The sequence below is a fragment of the Heptranchias perlo genome, chromosome 8 (genome assembly GCF_035084215.1).
Source record: "Heptranchias perlo isolate sHepPer1 chromosome 8, sHepPer1.hap1, whole genome shotgun sequence".
Lineage (NCBI taxonomy): Eukaryota > Metazoa > Chordata > Chondrichthyes > Hexanchiformes > Hexanchidae > Heptranchias > Heptranchias perlo.
Window position 1 is genome coordinate 75,167,487 of NC_090332.1, and position 26,666 is coordinate 75,194,152.

The 26,666-nt window shown below is 45.1% G+C and overlaps 1 protein-coding gene across 3 annotated transcripts in view; it reads left to right on the forward strand.

Annotated features, from left to right (window-relative positions):
* Window positions 1–21,833, forward strand: part of sash1a (SAM and SH3 domain containing 1a) — a 98,334-nt gene extending 76,501 nt beyond the window's left edge. For all 3 annotated transcript variants that reach the window (XM_067989336.1, XM_067989338.1, XM_067989337.1), the window contains exons 17-19: window positions 2,728–3,875; window positions 4,921–5,052; window positions 19,601–21,833. In XM_067989336.1, coding sequence (XP_067845437.1) covers window positions 2,728–3,875; window positions 4,921–5,052; window positions 19,601–19,675 — 1,355 coding nt within the window. In that variant the 3' untranslated portion in view covers window positions 19,676–21,833. The remainder of the gene's footprint in view (window positions 1–2,727; window positions 3,876–4,920; window positions 5,053–19,600) is intronic.
* Window positions 21,834–26,666: the final 4,833 nt, after the last annotated feature.

The window sequence follows — 26,666 nt, forward strand, 5'->3', positions numbered from 1 at the left end:
CAGATTCATATTGCAGCACTCATCCATATTACAGCAAAGTTCCCGAAATTCTGGTTGGGTGGGAGGTTGGAAATGGGTTGAATTACCCGCATGGGGACCAGAATTGAGGGCAGAACCCATTTGCTGCGTTCCTTTGCTGTTCATCCGGTGGCCCAAATTCCACTTGGAGGGTGGGAAAGTCTTCTGAGCACTGAGGGGGCTCCGCGGGATTTCTGCCATGGGCACCACACCTGATAGGCCCAACATAAGCCGCACCTGCTGAAAGCAGGGGTGTGGGCCCCTTTGTGTACCAAGTATAGAACCCAAACAGTTGAGGGAGGAATGGTAATTGTTCTCTGGGGTAATCGATCACTTAATATAGCCAAAATTTTCCAACTTCGGAATGTTATAGAATTTTTTTTTAATTTCCTCTTTGGCCTGTTAACAGCCTTTGGCTCCTCCAATTATTGCGACAGGAAAGACAAGCAAATATCTACATGGAGCTCTTGTGAGCCTTGTCCCAAGAAAAGAGTCGATGAAAGCTCTCCAAAAAGGTTCTCGGTACATCCATGGGAGCAAGATTTCCCTTTGATCGGGAGGCTGGATGGAAGCCTCCTCTGCACCTGCTCTCCAAGGAGAACACTATGAACCAGTTTTGGACCAGGAGCTGAATCAATGTTTCACTTGGGCTGTATCTGTTGATCCTTTCCAACCCTTTCAATTTCTCCAAATTGTTCTTTTTGGACATGGGGTTGGACCTTCAAAAGGACAACCTGCCAAACGTTGAGAGTTGGTGTTAGTTGTGAGAACTTGTTCCCATGCTGTTCAGAAGCAGGGACAAAGGCTATACAGGGTCAGAGGGCACAATGCTGTTCTAGCAAGAGTCACATTTGGTGCTGCTGACCGATTAAAGGAAAGGGCTTGCATTTTTATATGAACAAACGAAAATAACAGCAGGAAAAGACCATCAGAACAGGAGAAGGCCATTCAACCCCTCGAGCCTGCTCCACCATTCAATTAGATCATGGCTGATCTGCACCTCAACTCCATTTACCCACCTTTGCTCCATATCCCTTGATACCCTTACCAAACAAAAATCTATGGATAATCAGTCTTGGAAGCTCCAATTGTCCCAGCATCTACATCCTTTTGGGGGAGAGAATTCCATATTTTTACTGCCCTTTTTGTTAAAAAGTGCTTCCTGATTTCACTCCTGAATGGCCTAGCTCTAATTTTGAGATTATGCCCCCTTGTTCTGGATTCCCTCACAGGGGAAATAGTTTCTCTCTCTACCCCATCGAATCTTTTTAACAATTTAAATCCTTGATCTGATCACCCCTCAATCTCATATACTCAAGAGAATACAAGCAAGGTTTATGCAACCTATCCTCATAATTCAACCCTCTAAGCCCTAGTATCACACTGGTGAATCTGTGCTGCACCCCCTCCAAGACCAATATACCTTTCCTGAAGTGCAGTGCCCAAAATTGAATGCAGTACTCCAGGTGGTCCGACCAAGGCTCTGTACAACTAAAACATAACTTGCTTCCCTTTGTAATCCGGCTCCCTTGAGGTAAAGGTCAATATTCCAGTAGCCTTTTTGATTGCTTTTTGTACCTGTCTACTAGCTTTAAATGATTTGTGCACTTGGACTCACAAATCTCTGTTCCTCGACAGTGCCTAGTTTCTCACCATTTATAAAATATTCTGATTTATCTTTCTTAGGTCCAAAGTGGATGACCTCACACTTGCCCACATTAAACTCCATCTGCCATAGTTTTGCCCACTCACTTAATCTGTCCGTGTTTCTTTGCAACTCTCTGCTCTCATCTGCACTACTTACTGTCCCTCCTGTTACCAGCTGGTCCATTAAGTGTGTCCCAAACTCATAGTGCCTGGAGCATCATGACTAGACACTTTCCACCCCCAGCAGCCATGTAATGTAAATAAAAAAGCAAAAACACCCAGGGCCAAAAGGGGAAAATAATCTGGAAAATTCCTTTCCAACCCCCTCAGGTGATCGAAACCAGTCCAGGAGATCAAATTGACTATGCATGTATTAATTGTTAAACCACTTACCTTTTACATGATGTGATCTCTGCCCCAGCTAATAACCGGTCCAGCTCCCTTTTGAAAGCATGCAGAGAGTCAGTACACACCGCACCAGCCAGCAACGCATTCCAGAGGCTCACAACTCTCTGGGAAAAGAAGAAACGCCTGACTTCTAGCCTATTCCTGCTCTTTAAATGCATCCCAAAGTGCTTTACAGCCAGTGAAGTACTTCAACTATAATCATTGTTGTAATGTAGGGAAATGTGGCAGCCAATTTGCGCACAGCAAGGTCCCACAAACAGCAATGAGATAAATGATGTTGGCTGAGAGTTAAATATTGGCCAGGACAACAGGGAGAACTCCACTGTTCTTCTTCGAAATAGTGCCGTGGGATCTTTTACAGCCCCCGGAGAGGGCAGACGGGCCCTCGGTTTAACATTTCATCCGAAAGATGGCACCTCCGACAGTACAGCTGTCACACAGTACTGCACAGGGAGTGTCAGCCTAGATTATGTGCTCAGGTATCTGGAGTGGGACTTGAACCCAAGACCTTCTGGCTCAGAGGGGAGTGTGCTACCACTGAGCCGAAGCTGACACCTTAGCATTATTCCTTCCAGCTGTTAGGTAAGACTACTTCTAACTCAGATTATTGTGTTTGCATTATCAGCAATTCTAACTGGTCTTTATTGTCTTTAGGCAAAAGCAGAAAGTCTTGGCCACAAGTGTCCACGGGGTCATTGGCAAACCCTGGGTTGCAGTTCAAGTGCCTACCATCAAACTATCTGGCACTTCACCTCACAAACTCTATTGAAAATGTACACTTTGGAAGAGATGAAGACAAGCGCCTTGCTAAGCCTCAGGTCCCATGCAGCTCCCTAAAGTCTGTCTACATACAGTTTGGTTACGATGGCCAGTCAGTGCCTCTCAGAAGGATAAGTTGCCAAAAGTTGCAGGTCAGCGTAAGTTGTGAGGACTTGGCACATTCCCGTGCTGTTCAGAAGCAGTGGCAAAGATCTCGCTCTTTGGAGGAGTTGCACAGTGAAGCTGCCTCTTTATCAAACACTGTCTCAGATACAGGAACACATGCTGCTGTGCCTCAGCAAGGCAAGCTCTTTGTGAAGCCAGAAATCAAGAAAATCTCCAGCGTAAGGCCTCACAGTTGCAGTGCAAGAGAAGTTTGCAGGCCAAGTGCAGTTCCTTGTATGACTTCAGAAACACATACAGCACAAAACGATGATACTGGCCTTCAAACTACAAAACTAAAGGACCTAGTCTCCAACCCGCTTAATTTCTCAGAAATGAAGAACATCCCAAGTCCGATTAAAAAGTGCGACCTGCCCAATCAAACCACAGCACCCCCATCTCTGAGCATTCAGCAAAGCCGCCATTTTACAGAAGGATGTCGAGACAGAGCAGGGTTCTGTAATTCAACAGAAAGCAGGATGCTTGTGACTGAAAACAGGGCACATTCCAAAAACCCTTCCCAGCCACCTCCAGTGCCTGCCAAGAAATGCAGAGAGTATATGAAAAATGGAATTTATCCCATGCCCCATACTTCGAGCAAGTCAAACCCTTCCATCACTAGTAGGTATGGATTGGCCACTAACTTACACGTTCACTGTCCCACTGCAGAGGAGGCCGGCTCACCCTTGGCCACTCAACCCCCTTGCTTACCAGAGACTGCACTATCAGAGACTGCCTGCATACTACAGCTGGGAGTTAAGTTGTGTCCTGTATCTGGAAGAAAGGCCCCCCGGATAAGAGAAGCAGAACTGGAAACGTTAATAGAAAACAAGTTAGAATCGGAAGCAATTGATCTCACGGAGAAACCCTACTCTGACAAGGTATGAACGAAGCTGGTTATTCCTCTTGGGGAACAGGTGTCCTACGGCTTGCACTGAGCCAATGAGCCCAATTCAAGGGAGCGTGAGCCTCCTGTAGAATTGAAGTGTAGACTTACCATAAGAATTGAAGCATAGACACACCAGTCAGACCTGAAACTGGGCCCTGAAATTCCTGTAGAGGCCTTAGGGAGTTGATCTGGGGTGGAGTCGACCTTCTGATCACCACTGCTGACATCCCTGATGGGGTTGCCAACCCTGGTTGGACATATTCCGGGAGGTTTCATCACATGTCCTCCTGCCTCCAAGCGCCCCACCCCCACACTTCCACCATTGGTCACCTGTCACATCCATTCTCACCTGATACATGGTACATGGTGTAGAATCATGCTTCGGGGACCACTGTGTGGCCTTGTCCTTAGCATCCTCTTCCTCAATGTCATCATAGTTGAATGTCTTCCCTCCTGCTGCTTCTCGTCGTCAACCTCCTCTGCCCCTAATTGCGTAGGTCTGCACTCACGAACCTGCCTGCACTGTGCAGTTGCTTTGTTGTAAGTCCTTACCCAGGCCTCATCTACCATGTCAGATTGCCACAAAAGCACTTTGACATTTGGGCATTGTCAGTGCAAACTTCCGGGCGCAAAGCAATTTGGGACAGAGTCGGCATCTGTAGCCAATGGTGGCCTCACTCTGTTGCTGTCTCAGCAGTGGAACAGAGACCCTGGAATTTCCCACCCTCCCCTTATATTCTCAACTCGCTGATAACAAAGATGGCAACTCCTGAAACATCTAATGCATTTACACCACCAGAAAATATTCGACGCAAACACGGCAAAAATTGGTGATTGGTTGAAAGAACCTTGTGTCTGTGAAGGTACCAATCAAATGTCCGATTGACTAAATGTGAGCCAATCAAATGCAGTTTGGTTCGATCGGTAATTATCAGCAGAAAACTGAACAATAAATGGGCTCAGTTTTTGTCATTTTTATTTAATACTCATCATAATTCTTTCCTGATGGGATCATGTCCTTTTTTGTGATGTTTCAGCATGGCCGTTGTGGGATTCCAATCGTGCTGATAAAGAGATATGCAGAAGACCTAGAACGTTCTGCAGAGCACGTGTCTGAGGCTATGGACGTTGTTAGAGTTAAACAGCTCCGCAAGCAGCATCGTATGGCAGTGAGTATCATAGTCGATAAACGTCATTGTACGGCACTGAGTATCGTAGACGAAGCATCGTATGAGAGTGGATATCTTAGTCAGTAATCATCAATATATGGTATAGAATATTGTAGCCCCTTCATCCACTACACAGGTAACCCTTTATCCTCTACCTACGTGTCCCTTTATCCTCTACCTACGTGTCCCTTTATCCTCTACCTACGTGTCCCTTTATCCTCTACCTACGTGTCCCTTTATCCTCTACCTACGTGTCCCTTTATCCTCTACCTACGTGTCCCTTTATCCTCTACCTACGTGTCCCTTTATCCTCTACCTACGTGTCCCTTTATCCTCTACCTACGTGTCCCTTTATCCTCTACCTACGTGTCCCTTTATCCTCTACCTACGTGTCCCTTTATCCTCTACCTACGTGTCCCTTTATCCTCTACCTACGTGTCCCTTTATCCTCTACCTACGTGTCCCTTTATCCTCTACCTACGTGTCCCTTTATCCTCTACGTGTCCCTTTATCCTCTACCTACGTGTCCCTTTATCCTCTACCTACGTGTCCCTTTATCCTCTACCTACGTGTCCCTTTATCCTCTACCTACGTGTCCCTTTATCCTCTACCTACGTGTCCCTTTATCCTCTACCTACGTGTCCCTTTATCCTCTACCTACGTGTCCCTTTATCCTCTACCTACGTGTCCCTTTATCCTCTCTCCACTTATCCCTTCGTCCACTCCCCGCATGTCCCCTCCCCGCCCGGTCCCCTCCCACAATCCTCAAAAATGGTTTACGAGATTTTTTTTAAATGAATATGTACAACCAAAAGCACTGATTGTTTGTAGAGATTGGATTTTTTTAGTCAATCTGTTTTCTTCTCTAACCATCAACAAAAAGAATCGTTGAAAGTTTACAACACAGAAAGAGGCCATTCAGCCCATCAAGTCCACGCCAGCTCTAAGCAAGAACAATCCAGCGAGTCCCACTCTCCCACCCTATCCCCGTAGCCCTGCAAATTTTTTCCTTTCTAGTACTTCTCCAGTTCCCCTTTGAAAGCCATGATTGAATCTGCCTCCATCACTCCCTCAGGCAGTGCATTCTAGATCCTAACCCCTCGCTTTTTCCTCATGTCACCTTTGGTTCTTTTGCCAATTACTTTAAATCTGTCCTCTGGTTCTTGACCCTTCCGCCAATGGGAACAGTTTCTCTATCTACTCTGTCTAGACCCTTTGTGATTTTGAATACCTCTTATGAAATCTCCTCGCAACCATCTCTGCTCCAAGGAGAACAACCCCAGCTTCTCCAGTCTATCCACGTGACTAAAGTCCCTCATCCCTGGAATCATTCCAGTAAATCTTTTCTGCACCCTCTCTAAGGCCTTCACATCTTTCCTAAAGCGCGGTGCCCAGAACTGGACACAATACTCCAGTTGTGGCCGAACCAGTGTTTTATAAAGGTTCATCATGACTTCCTTGCTTTTGCACTCTATGCCTCTATTTATAAATGATGTGGAGATGCCGGTGATGGACTGGGGTGGACAAATGTAAGGAATCTTACAGCACCAGGTTATAGTCCAACAATTTTATTTTAAAATCACAAGCTTTCGGAGATTATCCCTTTCGTCAGGTGAATGAGTGAAAGATTCTCAAATCGCATATCTTATATTAGGCTGGGACAGCATCACACCAATCAAAAGGTGTCGTTGTTGTTCAAACAGGCCAGTCACGGAGAACAGCACGTCCCAGTTCACTGGATATACATTGTGTCAATTACACAGACAGAAAGAAAGAGACCCAAATGGCAGAGAGAGAGAGAATATTAAAACACATAACTTTTTTTCCCCTTTTTGCTGGTGGGGTTACGTGTAGCGTGACATGAACCCAAGATCCCGGTTGAGGCCGTCCTCATGGGTGCGGAACTTGGCTATCAACTTCTGCTTGACGATTTTGCGATGTCGTGTGTCTCGAAGGCCGCCTTGGAGAACGCTTACCCGAAGATCGGTGGCTGAATGTCCTTGACTGCTAAAGTGTTCCCCGACTGGGAGGGAACCCTCCTGTCTGGCGATTGTTGCGCGGTGTCCGTTCATCCGTTGTCGCAGTGTCTGCATGGTCTCGCCAATGTACCATGCTCCGGGGCATCCTTTCCTGCAACGCATGAGGTAGACAACGTTGGCCGAATCACAGGAGTATGAACCATGTACCTGGTGGGTGGTGTCCTCTCGTGTGATGGTGGTATCCGTGTCGATGATCTGGCATGTCTTGCAGAGGTTGCCGTGGCAGGGTTGTGTGGTGTCGTGGACGCTGTTCTCCTGAAAGCTGGGTAATTTGCTGCGAACGATGGTCTGTTTGAGGTTGGGTGGCTGTTTGAAGGCGAGTAGTGGAGGCGTGGGGATGGCCTTAGCGAGGTGTTCGTCGTCATCGATGACATGTTGAAGGCTGTGGAGAACATGGCGTAGTTTCTCAGCTCCGGGGAAGTACTGGACGACGAAGGGTACTCTGTTGGTTGTGTCCCGTGTTTGTCTTCTGAGGAGGTCTATGCGATTCTTTGCTGTGGCCCGTCGGAACTGTCGATTGACAAGTCGAGCGTCATATCCCGTTCTTACGAGGGCGTCTTTCAGCGTCTGTAGGCGTCCATCGCGTTCCTCCTCGTCTGAGCAGATCCTGTGTATTCGTAGGGCCTGTCCATAGGGGATGGCCTCTTTGACGTGGTTGGGGTGGAAGCTGGAAAAGTGGAGCATCGTGAGGTTGTCCGTGGGCTTGCGGTAGAGTGAGGTGCTGAGGTGCCCGTCTTTGATGGAGATTTGTGTGTCCAAGAAAGAAACCGATTCTGAGGAGTAGTCCATGGTGAGTTTGATGGTGGGATGGAACTTGTTGATGTTATCGTGTAGTCTCTTCAGTGATTCTTCGCCGTGGGTCCATAGGAAGAAAATGTCGTCTATGTATCTGGTGTATAGTGTTGGTTGGAGATCCTGTGCAGTGAAGAAGTCCTGCTCGAACTTGTGCATGAAAATGTTGGCGTATTGGGATGCGAATTTGGTCCCCATGGCTGTTCCGTGTGTTTGGGTAAAGAACTGGTTATCGAAGGTGAAGACATTGTGATCCAGGATGAAACGGATGAGTTGTAGGATGATGTCTGGAGATTGGCTGTTGTTGGTGTTGAGTACTGAGGCCACAAAAAAGGGGAAAAAAAAGTTGTGTGTTTTAATATTCTCTCTCTCTCTCTCTCTCTCTCTCTCTCTCTCTCTCTGCCATTTGGGTCTCTTTCTTTCTGTCTGTGTAATTGACACAATGTATATCCAGTGTACTGGGACGTGCAGTTCTCCGTGACTGGCCTGTTTGAACAACAACGACACCTTTTGATTGGTGTGATGCTGTCCCAGCCTAATATAAGATATGCGATTTGAGAATCTTTCACTCATTCACCTGACGAAGGGGATAATCTCCGAAAGCTTGTGATTTTAAAATAAAATTGTTGGACTATAACCTGGTGTTGTAAGATTCCTTACATCTATTTATAAAGTCCAGGATCCCGTATGCTTTTTTAAGTCACTTTCTCAACCTGCCCTGCCACCTTCAATGATTTGTGTACATATGCTCCCAGATGTCTCTGTTCCTGTGCCCTTTAGTTTATATTGCCTCTCCTCGTTCTTCCTACCGAAATGTATCACCTCGCATTTTCCGCATTAAATTTCATCTGCAACGTGTCCACCCATTTCATCAGCCTGTCTATATCCTCTTGAAGTCTATCACGATCCATCTCACTGTTCACTACACTTCCAAGTTTTGTGTCATCTTCAAATTTTGAAATTGTACCCTGTACACCCAAGTCCAAGTCATTAACATATATCAAAAAAAGCAGTGGTCCTAGTACTGACCTCTGGGGAACACCACTGTACACCTCCCTCCAGTCCGAAAAACAACCGTTCACCACTACTCTGCTTCCTGTTACTTAGCCAATTTTGTATCCATGCTGCTACTGCCCCCTTTATTCCATGGGCTTCAATCTTGATGACAAGCCTATTATGTGGCACTTTATCAAACGCCTTTCAAAAATCCATTTACACCACATCAACCGCTTTGCCCTCATGTACCCTCTCTGTTACCTCATCAAAAAACTCTATCAAGCTGGTTAAACACGATTTGCCTTTAACAAATCTGTGCTGGCTTTCCCTAATCAATCCACACTTGTCCAAGTGACTGTTAATTCTGTCCCGGATTATCGTTTCTAAGAGTTTCCCCACCACCGAGGTACACCCAATACCTGTTACTGTTCTCTCACATGCTAACAGCTGTTAATGTCCACATGTGCTGCATCTGTTTTTCTGTGATGAGTTCACAATAGAAAAACACAATTGTAATATATTTATATAAATTAATCATTTGTTTGACATAAAAGTTTTGAAAGTATAGTCCAGTTTTTTCAAGGTCGTTTGGAAAAAGTAAAGAAACTCAAATCCTCACAGATTGAGGGGACATGCTCTGCTATCCTTCAATGTATTGTTAATGCATAGATTGTATGGTGGGAAATTCTGCAAACTGCTCATAATGCATAGTTGTGATTAACTGCTCTCTCTCAACTTTGGAGTAAAAATATCAGTCGAAGTCCAGGCTTTTGAGACAGGTTGAGGCCTTCAAGTAAAAACTTCAATGAAGACATCAGAAGACACAAAAAACAATTCAATAGATAACGTTAATCGTGCTACTGAATTATTATGTTTACCTATTGAATTGTATTAGGTGTCAGCTGTGGCTCACCCTTACCTCTGAGTCAGAAGGTCTTAACTCCAGACACTTGAGCCCATAATCCAGGCTGCCACTCTAGTGCAGTACTGAGGGAGTGCTACACTATCGGAGGTGCTGTCTTTCAGATGAGATGTTAAACTGAGGCCCCGTCTGCCCCCTCAGGTGGATGTAAAAGATCCCATGGCACTATTCGAAGAGCAGGGGTGTGTCCTGTCCAATATTTATCCCTCAACCAACTGTAACAGGTTCGGAGGTGACACCAATTGGTAACCAATGTCTCCTTTATTTAATAGTCAAATCAAACATGTAAAGGTATCAAATATTTAGACGACAAAGATCAAAACAATATTACCCCATTTGAGCCCTGGGCAGAGGTCGTAATTAAGTTGGCGACGAGGTCGTTTGAAGTTTTCCCACTGTGAGGTGGTCTTCTGATAGTCAGGTGTTCTTCTGACTGCGGTGTCGTCTTCAGGCAGCTAAGTGTTCTTTCGATAGCTGGTGGTCTTCGCTGATTCCTCTGCTCCGAGCTCAAAAGATGTTGGGATTTTATGTTCCCCCAGCAGGAAACTCCCACCATATATGGAACAACACTCATACGACCCTTATAGATTAATGAAGTTGTTTTTCAAAGTATTCCAGATGGTCAGCTTGTTTTAACATCACTCATTTAACCATAAGACCCTTTTCAAGATAGCATTGTCTTGCTATCTAGCCATTGTCTTGGTCTTATTGCTATCTTTGGTTTATTGTTCTGCTTTTTTGGGTCATTGTTCCTCTTTTATCACATGGCTGCCATGTCTAACAAGGAGGTTGACATGGGTCAATCACTAGTCAAAGACTAACAGTTTACAGTTCAGCAAAATAAGCCACACACTCAGCAAAATACACAGCACAGCCTGCAGAGCATTGTGGTTGATAGCTTTAAGAAAAAGATGTCAATTTTTCCCTATTTCCAATATTCATACAGATTCTACATCTTGAGGGAGAGACGACTAAGTCTTCGACCCCTCACTTATTTAATCAATTTAATCCAATAGAGGAATGGTTTGGAATGGCACACATTCTGTTTTAACTTGGAGACCCACCTACGGACCCAGCAGGTAGACACCATTAGGGATAGGGTAATCAGGACTTGTATGATCAGGAAAACATACAATGCTAAACGTGCCCATGGGGATTCACCAGCATTACAGACATTCTCCCACCATGATTTAGCCCCAAGGGTTTGTATACCCCTCTCTATTTCCTTGTTTTCCTGCTGCATTTTGACCAGATGTTTCTGAAAGGTAACACTTCTATCCAAGATGCTTTTTAAGGTTGAATGATAAATCATTAAAAGCCTATAATGCTTCCTCCGGATTCCACGGATCTTCAGTCTGGTGATGTTATGATCAACGATAATTACCGGGGTGACCCAATGGGACCCTAGTTCGATCTCATGGGAGGGGGTTACACATCCCATCGCCCGTGTTAGCGGATACTCCCTACCTCCATCTAATGTTCCTGATAGCCAAAATTTACAACCACTCGTAAGCTTTCTGTCTGGAGGGTAATGTTTACTTGCATTTTTATATCATTGTGGCCATAACAGGCGCCAATAGCTTAGCCCCAATTTAATAAATCTGGTTGGTGTAAAGCAAGATGTTAACCGCCAAACTGGGCATATGGGGATGATTTTGACCCCCAAGCCGGGAAGGGGGCGGGGGTCAAATTGCAGACTGGAAACCTGGAAGTATGGGTTTTATTTTTTGTCGGTTTGCCGTCCGACTGACTGGCCTGATTGACAGGAGACCAGGCAGGGAGAGGACGTCTTCAGGTAAGTCTTCGTTTGTATGGATCTGGGTGGGCTTGGGAGGCATGAGTAGGCACAGGGACATGGGTTGGCATGGGGCATTAGTTGGTACAGGGTCACAGGGGGGAGTCAGTCATGGGAGAGGGAACAGGGGTCAGTCACGGGGCAGGTGTCGTGATCGGAAGTCCGCGATCGTTGGAGGGGGGTCGGGGATCATGGGGGGAGGTCGCAATCGTTGCTGGGGGTGGGGGGGCGGGGGTCCGTGATCGTTTGCATGTTGGGCCTGTTAGTTTTAACCCTTCTTGCCTCCTTTCACGTGGCATAAAAGAGAAGGCCCAGGAATCCCGGCCCCCCCGGGGTTGAAATCGGAAAGTGTAGAAAATGGAGGCCCAAAACCTCCTTGAAAGGTTTTAATCACCAGCCCACCTCCTGGGAGCGGGTCGGTTGCCCATCCCTCGTCCCACCCCGGTGAAAACCGGAAGTGGGTGGGTTGGGGGCGGGTCCGAAAAGGTTGCGATTTTGAATAACCCCGTCCCAACCCACCCGTTTTTCCCTTTTAAAATCGTGCCCGTGGTGTCGCCTTATGTGTAGTGCTTCTTGTTAGTTGTAACGTAATACCTTCCTCTCTCCGAATAAACAATGTTGGTCCTTTTCAAATTCTAAAGTACAATTAGGGATTCTTCATCCAGGGTGAAACCACAAGCTGGCAGTGCATTTTGTAAAACATCACATCTGCACAACCAGGATCCACTTTTCCTGGAACAGCATTAAGTGTTTGGTGCAATCCAGAACTCTTCTTTTCCCCTTTACTGATATCTTGTATCTACGGGTAATTTACAAATTCTTTATGTATATCATCCTCCAACAAGCCCATTGATTCCACTTTAAATACTTCCATCGGTTTTACATCAGCAGATAGCAATGGCATTGCCGCTATCACAGAAATCAGTCACGAAACAATCTCACTCTGCTTGCAAGGCTTCCTGGCATAATACACCAATCCAAGTCTTCACACCTTACACTAATCCATATTCCCATCTGATTTCCAGATTTTCACTTGTTTGTCAAATATAAAATTTGGGGATCCAATTGTTTTCTATAGCATTTAACCCCCTTTTGAATCTGAACATTGTAAAAACCCTCCATACAGAATTTACCTGTAAGATGCCACATAAAAGATTATTGCTCAAGATAAAGAATCACTGGATTGGGGGTAATATTCTGGCATGGGTGGAGGATTGGTTATCTAACAGGAAGCAGAGAGTTGGGATAAATGGTTCATTCTCGGACTGGCAACCAGTAGCCAGTGGTGTTCCGCAGGGGTCGGTGCTGGGTCCCCAACTCTTTACAATCTATATTAACGATTTGGAGGAGGGGACCGAGTGTAACATATCAAAGTTTGCAGATGATACAAAGATGGGAGGGAAAGTAGAGAGTGAGGAGGACATAAAAAACCTACAAGGGGATATAGACAGGCTGGGTGAGTGGGCGGAGATTTGGCAGATGCAATACAATATTGGAAAATGTGAGGGTATGTACTTTGGCAGGAAAAATCAGAGAGCAAGTTATTATCTTAATGGCGAGAAACTGGAAAGTACTGCAGTACAAAGGGATCTGGGAGTCCCAGTGCAAGAAAATCAAAAAGTTAGTATGCAGGTGCAGCAGGTGATCAAGAAGGCCAACGGAATGTTGTCTTTTATTGCTAGGGGGATAGAATATAAAAACAGGGAGGTATTGCTGCAGTTATATAAGGTATTGGTGAGACCACACCTGGAATACTGCATACAGTTTTGGTGTCCATACTTAAGAAAAGACATACTTGCTCTCGAGGCAGTACAAAGAAGGTTCACTCGGTTAATCCCGGGGATGAGGGGGCAGACATATGAGGAGAGGTTGAGTAGATTGGGACTCTACTCATTGGAGTTCAGAAGAATGAGAGGCGATCTTATTGAAACATATAAGATTGTGAAGGGGCTTGATCGGGTGGATGCGGTAAGGATGTTCCCAAGGATGGGTGAAACTAGAACTAGGGGGCATAATCTTAGAATAAGGGGCTGCTCTTTCAAAACTGAGATGAGGAGAAACTTCTTCACTCAGAGGGTAGTAGGTCTGTGGAATTTGCTGCCCCAGGAAGCTGTGGAAGCTACATCATTAAATAAATTTAAAACAGAAATAGACAGTTTCCTAGAAGTAAAGGGAATTAGGGGTTAAGGGGAGCGAGCAGGAAATTGGACGTGAATTTAAATTGGAGGTTAGGATCAGATCAGCCATGATCTTATTGAATGGCAGAGCAGGCTCAAGGGGCCGATTGGCCTACTCCTGTTCCTTTTTCTTACGTTCTTATGTAGATCAGTTGTTCAACAGTCTTTGTTATTCTGAATGATTGCCAATATCCCTAACCTGTCTCTTTGCCAGTCATTCTATTAAAACCAGGGTCACTCCTTGTTCTGATATAATATCTCCCGTCTGCCTATTCATTCCTTTAAGTAATCCCTCTAATTGCTTGTGGATTGTTCTATCATGTTCCCATTGTCTTTATGTGAGCTCACCTAAATTTCTTCCCAATTGCACTTAGTAAAACTGTGTACCATTTCTCTTAGCGTGATAAAAATCTACATACATTCAATTACAGAAATCAGAAGACAAAAGATACAAAAGGAAAAATTTAACAGAGCAGGAATAAGCTCTAACTGCAAATTTTAACAAGCTTCTTGTGTTTGCGTCACTACAAGTTCGTTCACGGATCTTTTCCTGTGCCTCCCATTTTAAAGTTTTAGTCTCAACTTTAGATCACGTCTGCACTCAGTCATGCATGCAGGGAAACATCCACATCAGCCAAGGTATCGATTCCCCTGCTCGACACAACAGTCCAAATTGGGCATTTTCTATGATGCAGTTTTCCTGTCATACACCATTAACTTAAGCGAATTTACCCTTTGCTTAAACATTTCTCCTTCTAAATAATCCCATTGAATGTGGTTCTGCCAATTCGGTAAATACTTGGGTCATAACATCCACGATAGGTAAGGAGAGGGTAAAAATCGATGTATATTCTTATCCCTAACTTGGCCCATTGGGTGGATAGTAGCATGCCCCAGATTGCAGATTGTTGATACAGGTGGAACTTCAACCCTCACATTTGTTTCAACATTTCCCTTAGAATACCAATGGACAGATGTAGTTCTTTAACATATCCAGGACTTCACCTCACATCAAAAATCTCAGTGTTTGATCAATAAATAAAAGCACATATGTTCCGTGTGCCGTATAAATGGTTGCCTGACCTATTCCCTATGCTCACTCGTTTCCCTTGTATATCATCTCATTTATTTTACCCTGAGTCTGAGTGAAAAACTTGGCAGTGTTGTGCATGTTATAGACGATATATTGTTCTCCCTGTGCTAGCTCATGGATTGCATTTAGGATTGGTGCATCAACCAGTTTGCTTCGAGCATGTTCATAATGACGCGCATGCTTCTTTATAGTCTCAACATCTACCCGATTCCAAATTGACATTCCTGTTCCAAATATCCCGGTTATCGCACCTACCCATCCCACAGTGTTCGACCGTAATTATCTTGTCCTGAAGATACCCTCCTGTGGTCTAGTTTCTACCCTCACTCTCTACCACTTGTTCCCATTTTATCTGCACATCTCTTGTGGGTGTTTATCACAGTGCTGTAAATTGGACGTCATTCACTTAGGGCATATTTTACAGTTTCTAAGTCCCTATCATATACTCCCCAATAATAAATGTAATTAATATCACATTGTCCATTTCACTTCATCTGTGAAGAAAGCACAAAGAATCATTTCTTCCGCCTCCAGTTTCTTTGGAGACTTGGAGTCAAACACCCTACACAATCTTGACCTGATGTCTCAACTATCTGTCGTCTTGGACGCTCTGTGCTTTGCTACCAACTAACTTCCCCCACAGGGTCAAAGTCGTCCCAAATATGGAACTAGCTCTGTGTACGGCAACATGATTTTAAAACTTTTTGCAGGACTGACTGAAAAGAAGGCAGAGCCAGCTTCATTACAGCAGTTGCATACACCGGCAGATTTCAACTAAATTTAAAGAAACTTTGCCGAATTGAAAAGTAAACAATCAATTTCAATCTCAAATTTCACAGACATAAAATAGGACTTAGTCCTGTAACTCTTTAATAATTCTCCAAACTCTTTAGACGACTTACTGTACATTTAACAGTGGTACTATGCTTAGAAAACACAACGATTTGAAATACTTATATTAAACGACCGGGACTACAATGGGTGAACGCTGCTTCAGTTTTCTGAAAAAAGAGGAAATGGAGCCAGCTGCAGCCTGCATGCTGAAGAGTGCAACACACTTAAAGAGACAGTACACTAAAACTAAAGAAAAATCCAGTAGCTTGTAGCATTAGGAGAGACAGAATCTTCCCTATTTACCTTCTCCCCCATTTTAAATCATCTATCCTTTACCTTTCATCTTCATTTTCAATCTCTGATGTTTCCTACTTAACTGAATTTTGTTACAATATAAAATCTCATGTGGGAAAGACCATTTATCAGGCTTGTATTGGCTCTCTTGTTTAAAAGTTTTCTCCTTCTCCACTGTTGCTGGAAGGATGGGGTATAGTGACTGGCATTAAGATACTGGGGAACCAGTGGAGAGTTCTAGTCTGTTTTCGGTTCACTTTCTAGAACCTCTATGACTGCCTCTCTCCCTTCTGGTCTTTTACTCTGTAACACGCTTTGGCTTTGCTTAAATGATTCTTTGACTTCTGCGACTTCCATTTCGCAGTCTTCGTTTTTTTTTATTCGTTCATGGGATGTGGACGTCGATGGTAAGGCCAGCATTTATTGCTCATCCATAATTGCCCTTGAGAAGGTGGTGGTGAGCCGCCTTCTTGAACCGCTGCAGTCCGTGTAGTGAAGGTTCTCCCACAGTGCTGTTAGGTAGGGAGTTCCAGGATTTTGACCCAGCAACGATGAAGGAATGGCGATATATTTCCAAGTCGGGATGGTGTGTGATTTGAAGGGGAACGTGCAGGTGGTGGTGTTCCCATGTGCTTGCTGCCCTTGTCATTCTAGGTGGTAGAGGTTGTGGGTTTGGGAGGTGCTGTCGAAGAAGCCTTGGCGAGTTGCTGCAGTGCATCCTGTGGATGATACACACTGCAGCCACGGTGCACCGGTGGTGAAGGGAGTGAATGTTTAGGGTGGTGGATGGGGTGTCAATCAAGCGGGCTGCTTTGTCCTGGATGGTGTCGAGCTTCTTGAGTGTTGTTGGAGCTGCACTCATCCAGGCAAGTGGAGAGTATTCCATCACACTCCTGACTTGTGCCTTGTAGATGGTGGAAAGGCTTTGGGGAATCAGGAGGTGAGTCACTCACCGCAGAATATCCAGCCTCTGACCTGCTCTTGTAGCCACAGTATTTATGTGGTTGGTCCAGTTAAGTTTCTGGTCAATGGTGACCCCCAGGATGTTGTTGGTGGGGGGGTTCGGTGATGGTAATTCCATTGAATGTCGTGGGGAGGTGTTTAGACTCTCTTTTCACAATCTACTTTATTCTCATCATTGGCTGGTTGTGTTGTGTGGGGAGCGATAGTTCGCAGCCTCCTCTGCCAACCCTTCCTCGTCTACATCACCACCCGCTTGGGTCATTGTACATATACTATCTCTCTTAATTCTCAACTTTTCTTGGTGCTGTTATGTCTGTTTCTGTTGTTGGGTAGTCAGGAGGGTTATTAATTTAACTAATTTTTGTCCAATCCCTCCCAATTTTTGAAGAGTCACAGTTATTAATTTACCTAATTTTTGTTCCATCCTTCCCGGTTTTTGGAGAATCATGGTCGGATTGTTTCAACGCCAGGGGGGCGCTACGTTACTCTGGCTGTCTATGGTGTAATAACCTATTCTTTGACATCGGAAACACCTGTCGTTACGACCTTCTGATCCTCCCATGACTCCTCACGTTACAGCACAGCCCCTTGTCGGCACAGTTTGCCCCGTAACTCCTAAATCATTAGCTTACACCGAGTGTGTCTACCGAATCTGTGTTGACATACAATCTCCCTTAAAGCCCCTCTACAGTCGGCGAGTTCCGACTCTAGTCTCCAATTCTTCTCTGAAAGTTTATCTCTCTCTTGTAATATTTTCTGACTCTGTAGTCCCTGTGCTGTCGCAGTTTTAGCCACCAACTGCGAGCTCTCCAGCATCATAAGGACATCAGTCAGACGTTCTTCCAACCTCTCGTTTTCATCTGTCCCTTAATTTCCCTGTCTTTTGCATCTGACTGTCTCTTAGTTTCCTCCAACTGATTCCTATTTTCCTCTTTTAATTGTTTAATATGTTCCTCACTCTTAAGTGCACTCAAGTTGACCGCCCACATAAGAGTCCTTTTGCCAACTCCCACCATCATCTTTTTATTTCAAACTTGATCCTCGACCCATTCTATGGCCGTCTCATAAGCCTCATTCTTCTCCACTGTTTTGGAGATCGATTCTAAAAGTTCCTCGGACCCCTTTAGTTTCTTTTTCAATTTCTTTTCTAACATTTCGTGGACACTTGCCACGATCACTGATACTAAACGAAACCTCACTTCCGGAATTTGAACAATTCGCGTCTTTTGTGATCAAATGTGTCTGTCCATTTTTAAACACTTTTTCTTTTAGGTGTTTGATTTTATTTCAACATGAAACATTGATCAGTCACCTGGTTGGTTCACCAATTTGTAACAGATTCGGAGGTAACCAATGTCTCCTTTATTTAATAGTCGTATCAAATATTTCGACAACAAAGATCAAAACAGTATTACCTCGTTTGATCTCAGGGCAGAGGTCGTAATTAAGTTGGTGACATGGTCGTTTCAAGCTTTCCCACGGTGATGTAGTCTTCTGATAGTCAGGTGTTCTTCTGACTGCAGTGTCGTCTTCAGGCAGCTAAGTGTTCTTTCGACAGCTGGTGGTCTTCGCTGATTCCTCTGCCCTGAACTCAAAAGATGTTGGATTTTTATGTCCCCCTGGCAGGAAAATCCCACCATATATGGAACAACACTCATAAGACCCTTATAAATTAATGAAGTTGTTTTTCAAAGAATTCCAGATTGTCAGCTTGTTTTACCATTACTCATTTAACCACAAGACCCTCTTCAAGATAGCATTGTCTAACTACCTAGCCATGGTCCTGGTCTTATTGCTATCTTTGGATTATTGTTCCGCTTTTTTAGGTCATTGTTCCTCTTTTATCATGCAGCTGCCATGTCTAGCAAGGAGGGTAACATGGGTCAGTCACTAGTCAAAGACTAACAGTTTACAATTCAGCAAAATAAGCCACACGCTCAGCAAAATACACAACACAACCTGCAGGGCATGATGGTTGGTAGCTTTAAGAAAAAGATGTCAATTTTTCCCTATTTCCAATATTCTTACAAACATAACGTTGACAGTTGACCTGGCCATTTATCTCATTGTTTGTGGGACCTTGCTGTGTGCAAATTGGCTGCCGTGTTTCCTACATTACAACAATGACTACTCTTTTTTAAAAGAAAAGTGCTTCATTGGCTGTAAAGTGCTTGGTCATGCAAGGCACTGTATTGTTCTTGTTGTGAAATGGGCAATTTTTGAAATTGTTTATTTTGTTTAAAACTTCATTTTGGACATGATAAATTCCAGTTAACGAGAAAATATTGTCAGTCGAAGTCGTGCTTTGAGAGATTTGGTTGATCAAAAAGCAGTAACTGGCAATCATTTAGATAAGGAAATTCAATAAGATGTGATCACAAAGGAAATTTCAATGTTGCAACTGGCAGGAGGGTGTAATTGTAATGTGACAAGTTAGCATTGGCGGTGTCTATCCAACCTGGTCCATTCATCCCCCATCCTCTAACCTTGCATCACCCGAAAACTACAATGGAAATTGATGAGCCATTGAATAAACTTTCTGAAGTCTTAGTTACTTAGGATCAACACAAAAGTTATCTCGGGCCAAAAGACGAAGCAACCATCCAGAGTCACTAACTTCCTGTTTCTTTATATGATGTTTAGATTCCAAGTTCCCTCGATAAGATGAGCAGAAAATCTACTCCCCTGGAAATATCCAGCAGGTCTTCAAGGAGCTGATCTTCATAGGACTGCCGCGCATATCATTACATCCCCAGCACCTGGAATGGCACCCTGGGTCAGATACAGGCGTCATTTAGAAAGCAGCTTTCAAATGTTGGAATGAAAGTTCACCAAGCAACCATTACGTGAACACGTGAACTCAGACAGGCACCATGGAGTCTCATTCCTTCACTCTGTATAGGTGGTGGGCTATGTACAGCGGGAGCTGTTGTTAAAGTAACAAAACAAAATTCGAAGAGTAAACGAAGGAAGCAGAGCGGAGTTGAAATTTTGGTTGTAAACCTACTCGAGGGTGGGGGTGGAGTGGTCCCAATCGGCTGCCGTACCTCCCGGGTAGCCGCTTAGACAGGGTTTCCACCAAAGTTACGGCGCCAAGGAAATTTTCGACCCATACTCAGTGTATGAAGACTCCCCTCACTCATCATTTTCGACCCATACTCAGTGTATGAAGACTCCCCTCACTCATCATTTTCGACCCATACTCAGTGTATGAAGACTCCCCTCACTCATCATTTTCGACCCATACTCAGTGTATGAAGACTCCCCTCACTCATCATTTTCGACCCATACTCAGTGTATGAAGACTCCCCTCACTCATCATTTTAGACCCATACTCAGTGTATGAAGACTCCCCTCACTCATCATTTTAGACCCATACTCAGTGTATGAAGACTCCCCTCACTCATCATTTTAGACCCATACTCAGTGTATGAAGACTCCCCTCACTGATCATTTTAGACCCATACTCAGTGTGTGACGATTCCTCTCAATGTTGGATTATCATCTGACAGTATCAGCTTTGCTTTCCTCGGCAAATGTCACAACTGCACCAAAGTATCCTGGAAATGAAAATGTGTCATAAATTTAAAATGTATCCAGTTATTATTTTGAAATGGTACCACGTTGTCAGATGTTCTGGTTATTTGTGGGCCTGTCTGTATCATGCCACTACTCTGTATCATATATTGCCTTATATTTACAATGAAACTTGGATACCCTAAAGTAGAAAAAGGACTTGGATCCAGAATTAATCCTTTTTAGTTCCGATATATTATTCTCATAGCACTTGTATATTTCAGATAACGGAGCAGTTTATTTCATAGAATCATAGAAATTACAGCACAGAAGGAGCCCATTTTCCCTATTGTGTCTGTGCCAGCTATTCAATTGGCGCTGCATCCTGCAATCTCATTTCCCAGCCCTTTTCCCATATTCCTTGATACCGAAATTCCAGGAATTTGCCATCCATCTCGGGCCGAAGAAAAGATTTATTTTTTGTGTGACTTCGGATCCAGGATCGATTCCCTTAATCTCGGCACATTCTGGGGCGTGTTCCATTAGGCCTTACAATGGCATAAAGAAGCAGAATTCCCATGGGGTTACCCAGGGACTCCCCTAGACGCGCCCGTACCCCCCGCCCCCCCCCTCCTTGACGCAGGGGGCTGGGTGGGAGACTCGCATGCTTCTCACCGACCGGAATCTCCTCTGCTTCTTGCACATCCCAACAGAAATGGGTTCTGCCCCAAACTCCATAATCCCATCTCCCCCACCCCCACCCAGTGATCGATGTGCCCATTATCCACCCACTCCAGCTCTTATAATTTCGGGATCTAAGTATTTAATTAATGTAACAATGCAATCCTATTGCCAGCACCTTTACAAGGCTCAGTGTATAGGAGTTCTGTATAACTAACTCCGATTCTTCAATTATTACTTCTCGTTTCCACCACTGAGCATTTTAATGATATTGCAATCTCTTTTGTGTCATAAGCAATTTTTTTATATAAGAAGCTTCTGATTCTCCTTTTGGCTTTGACTCTACTTAAGAATTGGATCGTACATCTTGAGACATCGGTCAGAGTCCAAGACTCATTATTAATGTTGACAGTGAATTGAAAATACTGAAAGGCAGCACAAAATTAAACTGATGCACTTTGTGTATTTGAGGATATTTAAGTAACTTATTATACGTTTCATTTCCTTAACAATGTAAGTAACTATAACATACTGGTAGCAAAACATTCTTATAAAGTGTAGTCAATCAAAGCTGTACCTTAAGTGTAACGTGAGGTATGTATGTGTAAATATTCTTACCTGTTTCATTTAGCAGAATGATATTGAAACATTTTTTCCAATAAAGTAACAATTGACGAAATTCTGAAAAATAAGAGAAATTACCTGTTTCTGCTCAAATTCAACGAGGTTGTGGTATCACGTTTGTGATTCCTCAGAAAGTGGTTTCACTGCAGTATGGAAAATACTGGCCACTCGTAGCACAGCTGCAGTAATGGCGCTTTTAATGCTTTTGAAGCAGCAAGTGTGCCACTTTAACAGATCTAAATACCAAAAGGCTGAACACCAACAAGGGAGAGAGACGTGCTGCAAACGCTCATCAGTTCCACAATGCAGCCCAGTGAGGGCATTCTGATTGGGTGGATCATAGAATGGTTACAGCACAGAAGGAGGCCATTCGGCCCGTCGAGTCCGTGCCGGCTCTCTGCAAGAGCAATCCAGCTAGTCCTATACCCCTGCCCTATCTCCATAGACCTGCAAATTTTTTCTCCAAGTATTTATCCAATTCCCTTTTGAAAGCCACAATTGAATCTGCCTCCACCACCCCCTCAGGCAGTACATTCCAGATCACAACCACTCGCTGTGTAAAAGAAAGTTTTTTCTCATGTCGCCTTTGGTTATTTTGCCAATCACCTTAAATCTATGTCCTCTGGTTCTTGACGTATCCACCAATGGGAACAGTTTCTCTACTCTGTCCAGACCCTTCATGATTTTGAATCGTGGGGTGGAAAGAAACACAATCCAAATGGTGGTGGAAGTCCAAGCTTGCAATAAATATCTATGGAAAGCCTATTGCCAAAGATGGAGAGTGAAAGCCAGAAAAAGAAGGGATGAACCACACAAAGGCAAATAATGGATGAGAATTGGAAACATATTTGGAGCGCTATAATTTTTATTTGCAAAACAGCCAAGTTCTTATAAAATGTTATGATTCAAGTAACTTGACTGCAAAATATTCCAATGTTTCAGATGTTGTCATCATTCTTAAAAATATAAGCTTGTGCAGATACTCTACATTGATCCAAGACATTAACAATTGATTATTTTCAGTTTATTTAATTTAATTGAGTGATGGTTGGAATAAGAACATAAGAAATAGGAGCAGGAGTAGACCATGCGGCCCCTTGAGCTGCTCCGCCATTCAGTAAAATCATGGCTGATCTTCGACCTCAACTCCACTTTCCGGTCCGATCCCCATTCCCCTAGAGTCCAAAAATCTATCGATCTCAGCCTTGAATATACTCAACGACTGAGTATCCACAGCCCTCTGGGGTAGAGAATTCCAAAGATTCGCAACACTCTGAGTGAAGAAATTCCTCCTCATCTCGGTCCTAAATGGCCGACCCTTTATCCTGAGACTGTGCCCCCTAGTTCTGGACTCTCCAGCCAGGGGAAACAGCCTCCCAGCAACTACTTGTCAAACCCTCTCAGGATCTTGTATGTTTCAATGAGATCACCTCTCATTCTTCTAGACTCCAGAGAGTATAGGCCCATTCTACTCAATTTCTCCTCATAGGACACCCTTCTCATCCCAGGAATCAATCTAGTGAACCTTTGTTGCACCGCCTCTGGGGCAAGTATATCCTTCCTTAGGTAAGGTAACCGAAACTGTACACAGTACTCTAGTTGTGGTCTCATCAAAGCCCTGTACAATTGCAGTAAGACGTGTTTACTCTTGTACTCCAACCCTCTTGCAATAAAGGCCAACATACCAGTTGCCTTCCTAATTGCTTGCTGTACCTTTTTTTTTATTCGTTCACGGGATGTGGGCGTCGCTGGCAAGGCCGGCATTTATTGCCCATCCCTAATTGCCCTTGAGAAGGTGGTGGTGAGCCGCCTTCTTGAACCGCTGCAGTCCGTGTGGTGACGGTTCTCCCACAGTGCTGTTAGGAAGGGAGTTCCAGGATTTTGACCCAGCGACAATGAAGGAACGGCGATATATTTCCAAGTCGGGATGGTGTGTGACTTGGAGGGGAACGTGCAGGTGGTGTTGTTCCCATGCGCCTGCTGCCCTTGTCCTTCTAGGTGGTAGAGGTCGCGGGTTTGGGAGGTGCTGTCGAAGAAGCCTTGGCGAGTTGCTGCAGTGCATCCTGTGGATGGTGCATACTGCAGCCACAGTGCGCCGATGGTGAAGGGAGTGAATGTTTAGGGTGGTGGATGGGGTGCCAATCAAGCGGGCTGCTTTATCTTGGATGGTGTCGAGCTTCTTGAGCGTTGTTGGAGCTGCACTCATCCAGGCAAGTGGAGAGTATTCCATCACACTCCTGACTTGTGCCTTGTAGATGGTGGAAAGGCTTTGGGGAGTCAGGAGGTGAGTCACTCGCCGCAGAATACCCAGCCTCTGACCTGCTCTCGTAGCCACAGTATTTATATGGCTGGTCCAGTTAAGTTTCTGGTCAATGGTGACCCCCAGGATGTTGATGGTGGGGGATTCGGCGATGGTAATGCCGTTGAATGTCAAGGGGAGGTGGTTAGACTCTCTCTTGTTGGAGATGGTCATTGCCTGGCACTTATCTGGCGCGAATGTTACTTGCCACTTATGAGCCCAAGCCTGGATGTTGTCCAGGTCTTGCTGCATGCGGGCTCGGACTGCTTCATTATCTGAGGGGTTGCGAATGGAACTGAACACTGTGCAGTCATCAGCGAACATCCCCATTTCTGACCTTATGATGGAGGGAAGGTCATTGATGAAGCAGCTGAAGATGGTTGGGCCTAGGACACTGCCCTGAGGAACTCCTGCAGCAATGTCCTGGGGCTGAGATGCTTGGCCTCCAACAACCACTACCATCTTCCTTTGTGCTAGGTATGACTCCAGCCACTGGAGAGTTTTCCCCCTGATTCCCATTGACTTCAGTTTTACTAGGGCTCCTTGGTGCCACACTCGGTCAAATGCTGCCTTGATGTCAAGGGCAGTCACTCTCACCTCACCTCTGGAATTCAGCTCTTTTGTCCATGTTTGGACCAAGGCTGTAATGAGGTCTGGAGCCGAGTGGTCCTGGCGGAACCCAAACTGAGCATCAGTGAGCAGGTTATTGGTGAGTAAGTGCCGCTTGATAGCACTGTCGACGACACCTTCCATCACTTTGCTGATGGAGAGTTGACTGGTGGGGCGGTAATTGGCCAGATTGGATTTGTCCTGCTTTTTGTGGACAGGACGTACCTGGGCAATTTTCCACATTGTCGGGTGGATGCCAGTGTTGTAGCTGTACTGGAACAGCTTGGCTAGAGGCGCGGCTAGTTCTGGAGCACAAGTCTTCAGCACTACAGCTGGGATGTTGTCGGGGCCCATAGCCTTTGTTGTATCCAGTGCACTCAGCCGTTTCTTGATATCACGTGGAGTGAATCGAATTGGCCGAAGACTGGCTTCCGTGATGGTGGGGATATCGGGAGGAGGCAGAGATGGATCATCCACTCGGCACTTCTGGCTGAAGATGGTTGCAAACGCTTCAGCCTTGTCTTTTGCACTCACGTGCTGGACTCCGCCATCATTGAGAACGGGGATGTTTGCAGAGCCGCCTCCTCCCGTTAGTTGTTTAATTGTCCACCACCATTCACGACTGGATGTGGCAGGACTGCAGAGCTTTGATCTGATCCGTTGGTTGTGGAATCGCTTAGCTCTGTCGATAGCATGTTGATTCCGCTGTTTAGCATGCATGTAGTCCTGAGTTGTAGCTTCACCAGGTTGGCACCTCATTGTTCGGTACGCCTGGCGCTGCTCCTGGCATGCTCTTCCACACTCCTCATTGAACCAGGGTTGATCCCCTGGCTTGTTGGTAATGGTAGAGTGAGGAATATGCCGGGCCATGAGGTTACAGATTGTGCTGGAATACAATTCTGCTGCTGCTGATGGCCCACAGCGCCTCATGGATGCCCAGTTTTGAGCTGCTAGATCTGTTCTGAATCTATCCCATTTAGCACGGTGGTAGTGCCACACAACACGTTGGATGGTGTCCTCAGTGCGAAGACGGGATTTCATCTCCACAAGAACTGTGCGGTGGTCACTCCTACCAATACTGTCATGGACAGATGCATTTGCGACAGGTAGATTGGTGAGGACGAGGTCAAGTAAGTTTTTCCCTCGTGTTGGTTCACTCACCACCTGCCGCAGACCCAGTCTGGCAGCTATGTCCTTCAGGACTCGGCCAGCTCGGCCAGTGGTGGTGCTACCGAGCCACTCTTGGTGATGGACATTGAAGTTCCCCACCCAGAGTACATTTTGTGCCCTTGCTACCCTCAGTGCTTCCTCCAAGTGGTGCTCAACATGGAGGAGGACTGATTCATCAGCTGAGGGAGGACGGTAGGTGGTAATCAGCAGGAGGTTTCCTTGCCCATGTTTGACCTGATGCCATGAGATTTCATGGGGTCCAGAGTCAATGTTGAGGACTCCCAGGGCCACTCCCTCCTGACTGTATATCACTGTACCGCCACCTCTGGTGGGTCTGTCCTGCTGGTGGGACAGGACATACCCAGGGATGGTGATGGAAGAGTCTGGGACGTTGGCTGAAAGATATGATTCTGTGAGTATGGCTATGTCAGGCTGTTGCTTGACTAGTCTGTGGGACAGCTCTCCCAATTTTGGCACAAGTCCCCAGATGTTAGTAAGGAGGACCTTGCAGGGTCGACTGGGCTTGGTGTTTTGCCATTGTCGTGTCCGGTGCCTTGTGGTCCGATGGTCCGTCCGGTTTTATTCTTATTATGACTTTTCGTAGCGAGATTTTACAACTGAGTAGCTTGCTAGGCCATTTCAGAGGGCAATTAAGAATCAACCACATTGCTGTGGGTCTGGAGTCACATGTAGGCCAGACCGGGTAAGGGCGGCAGGCTTCCTTCCCTAAAGGACATTAGTGAACCAGATGGGTTTTTACGACAATCCGGTAGTTTCATGGCCATCATTACTGATACTAGTATTTTAATT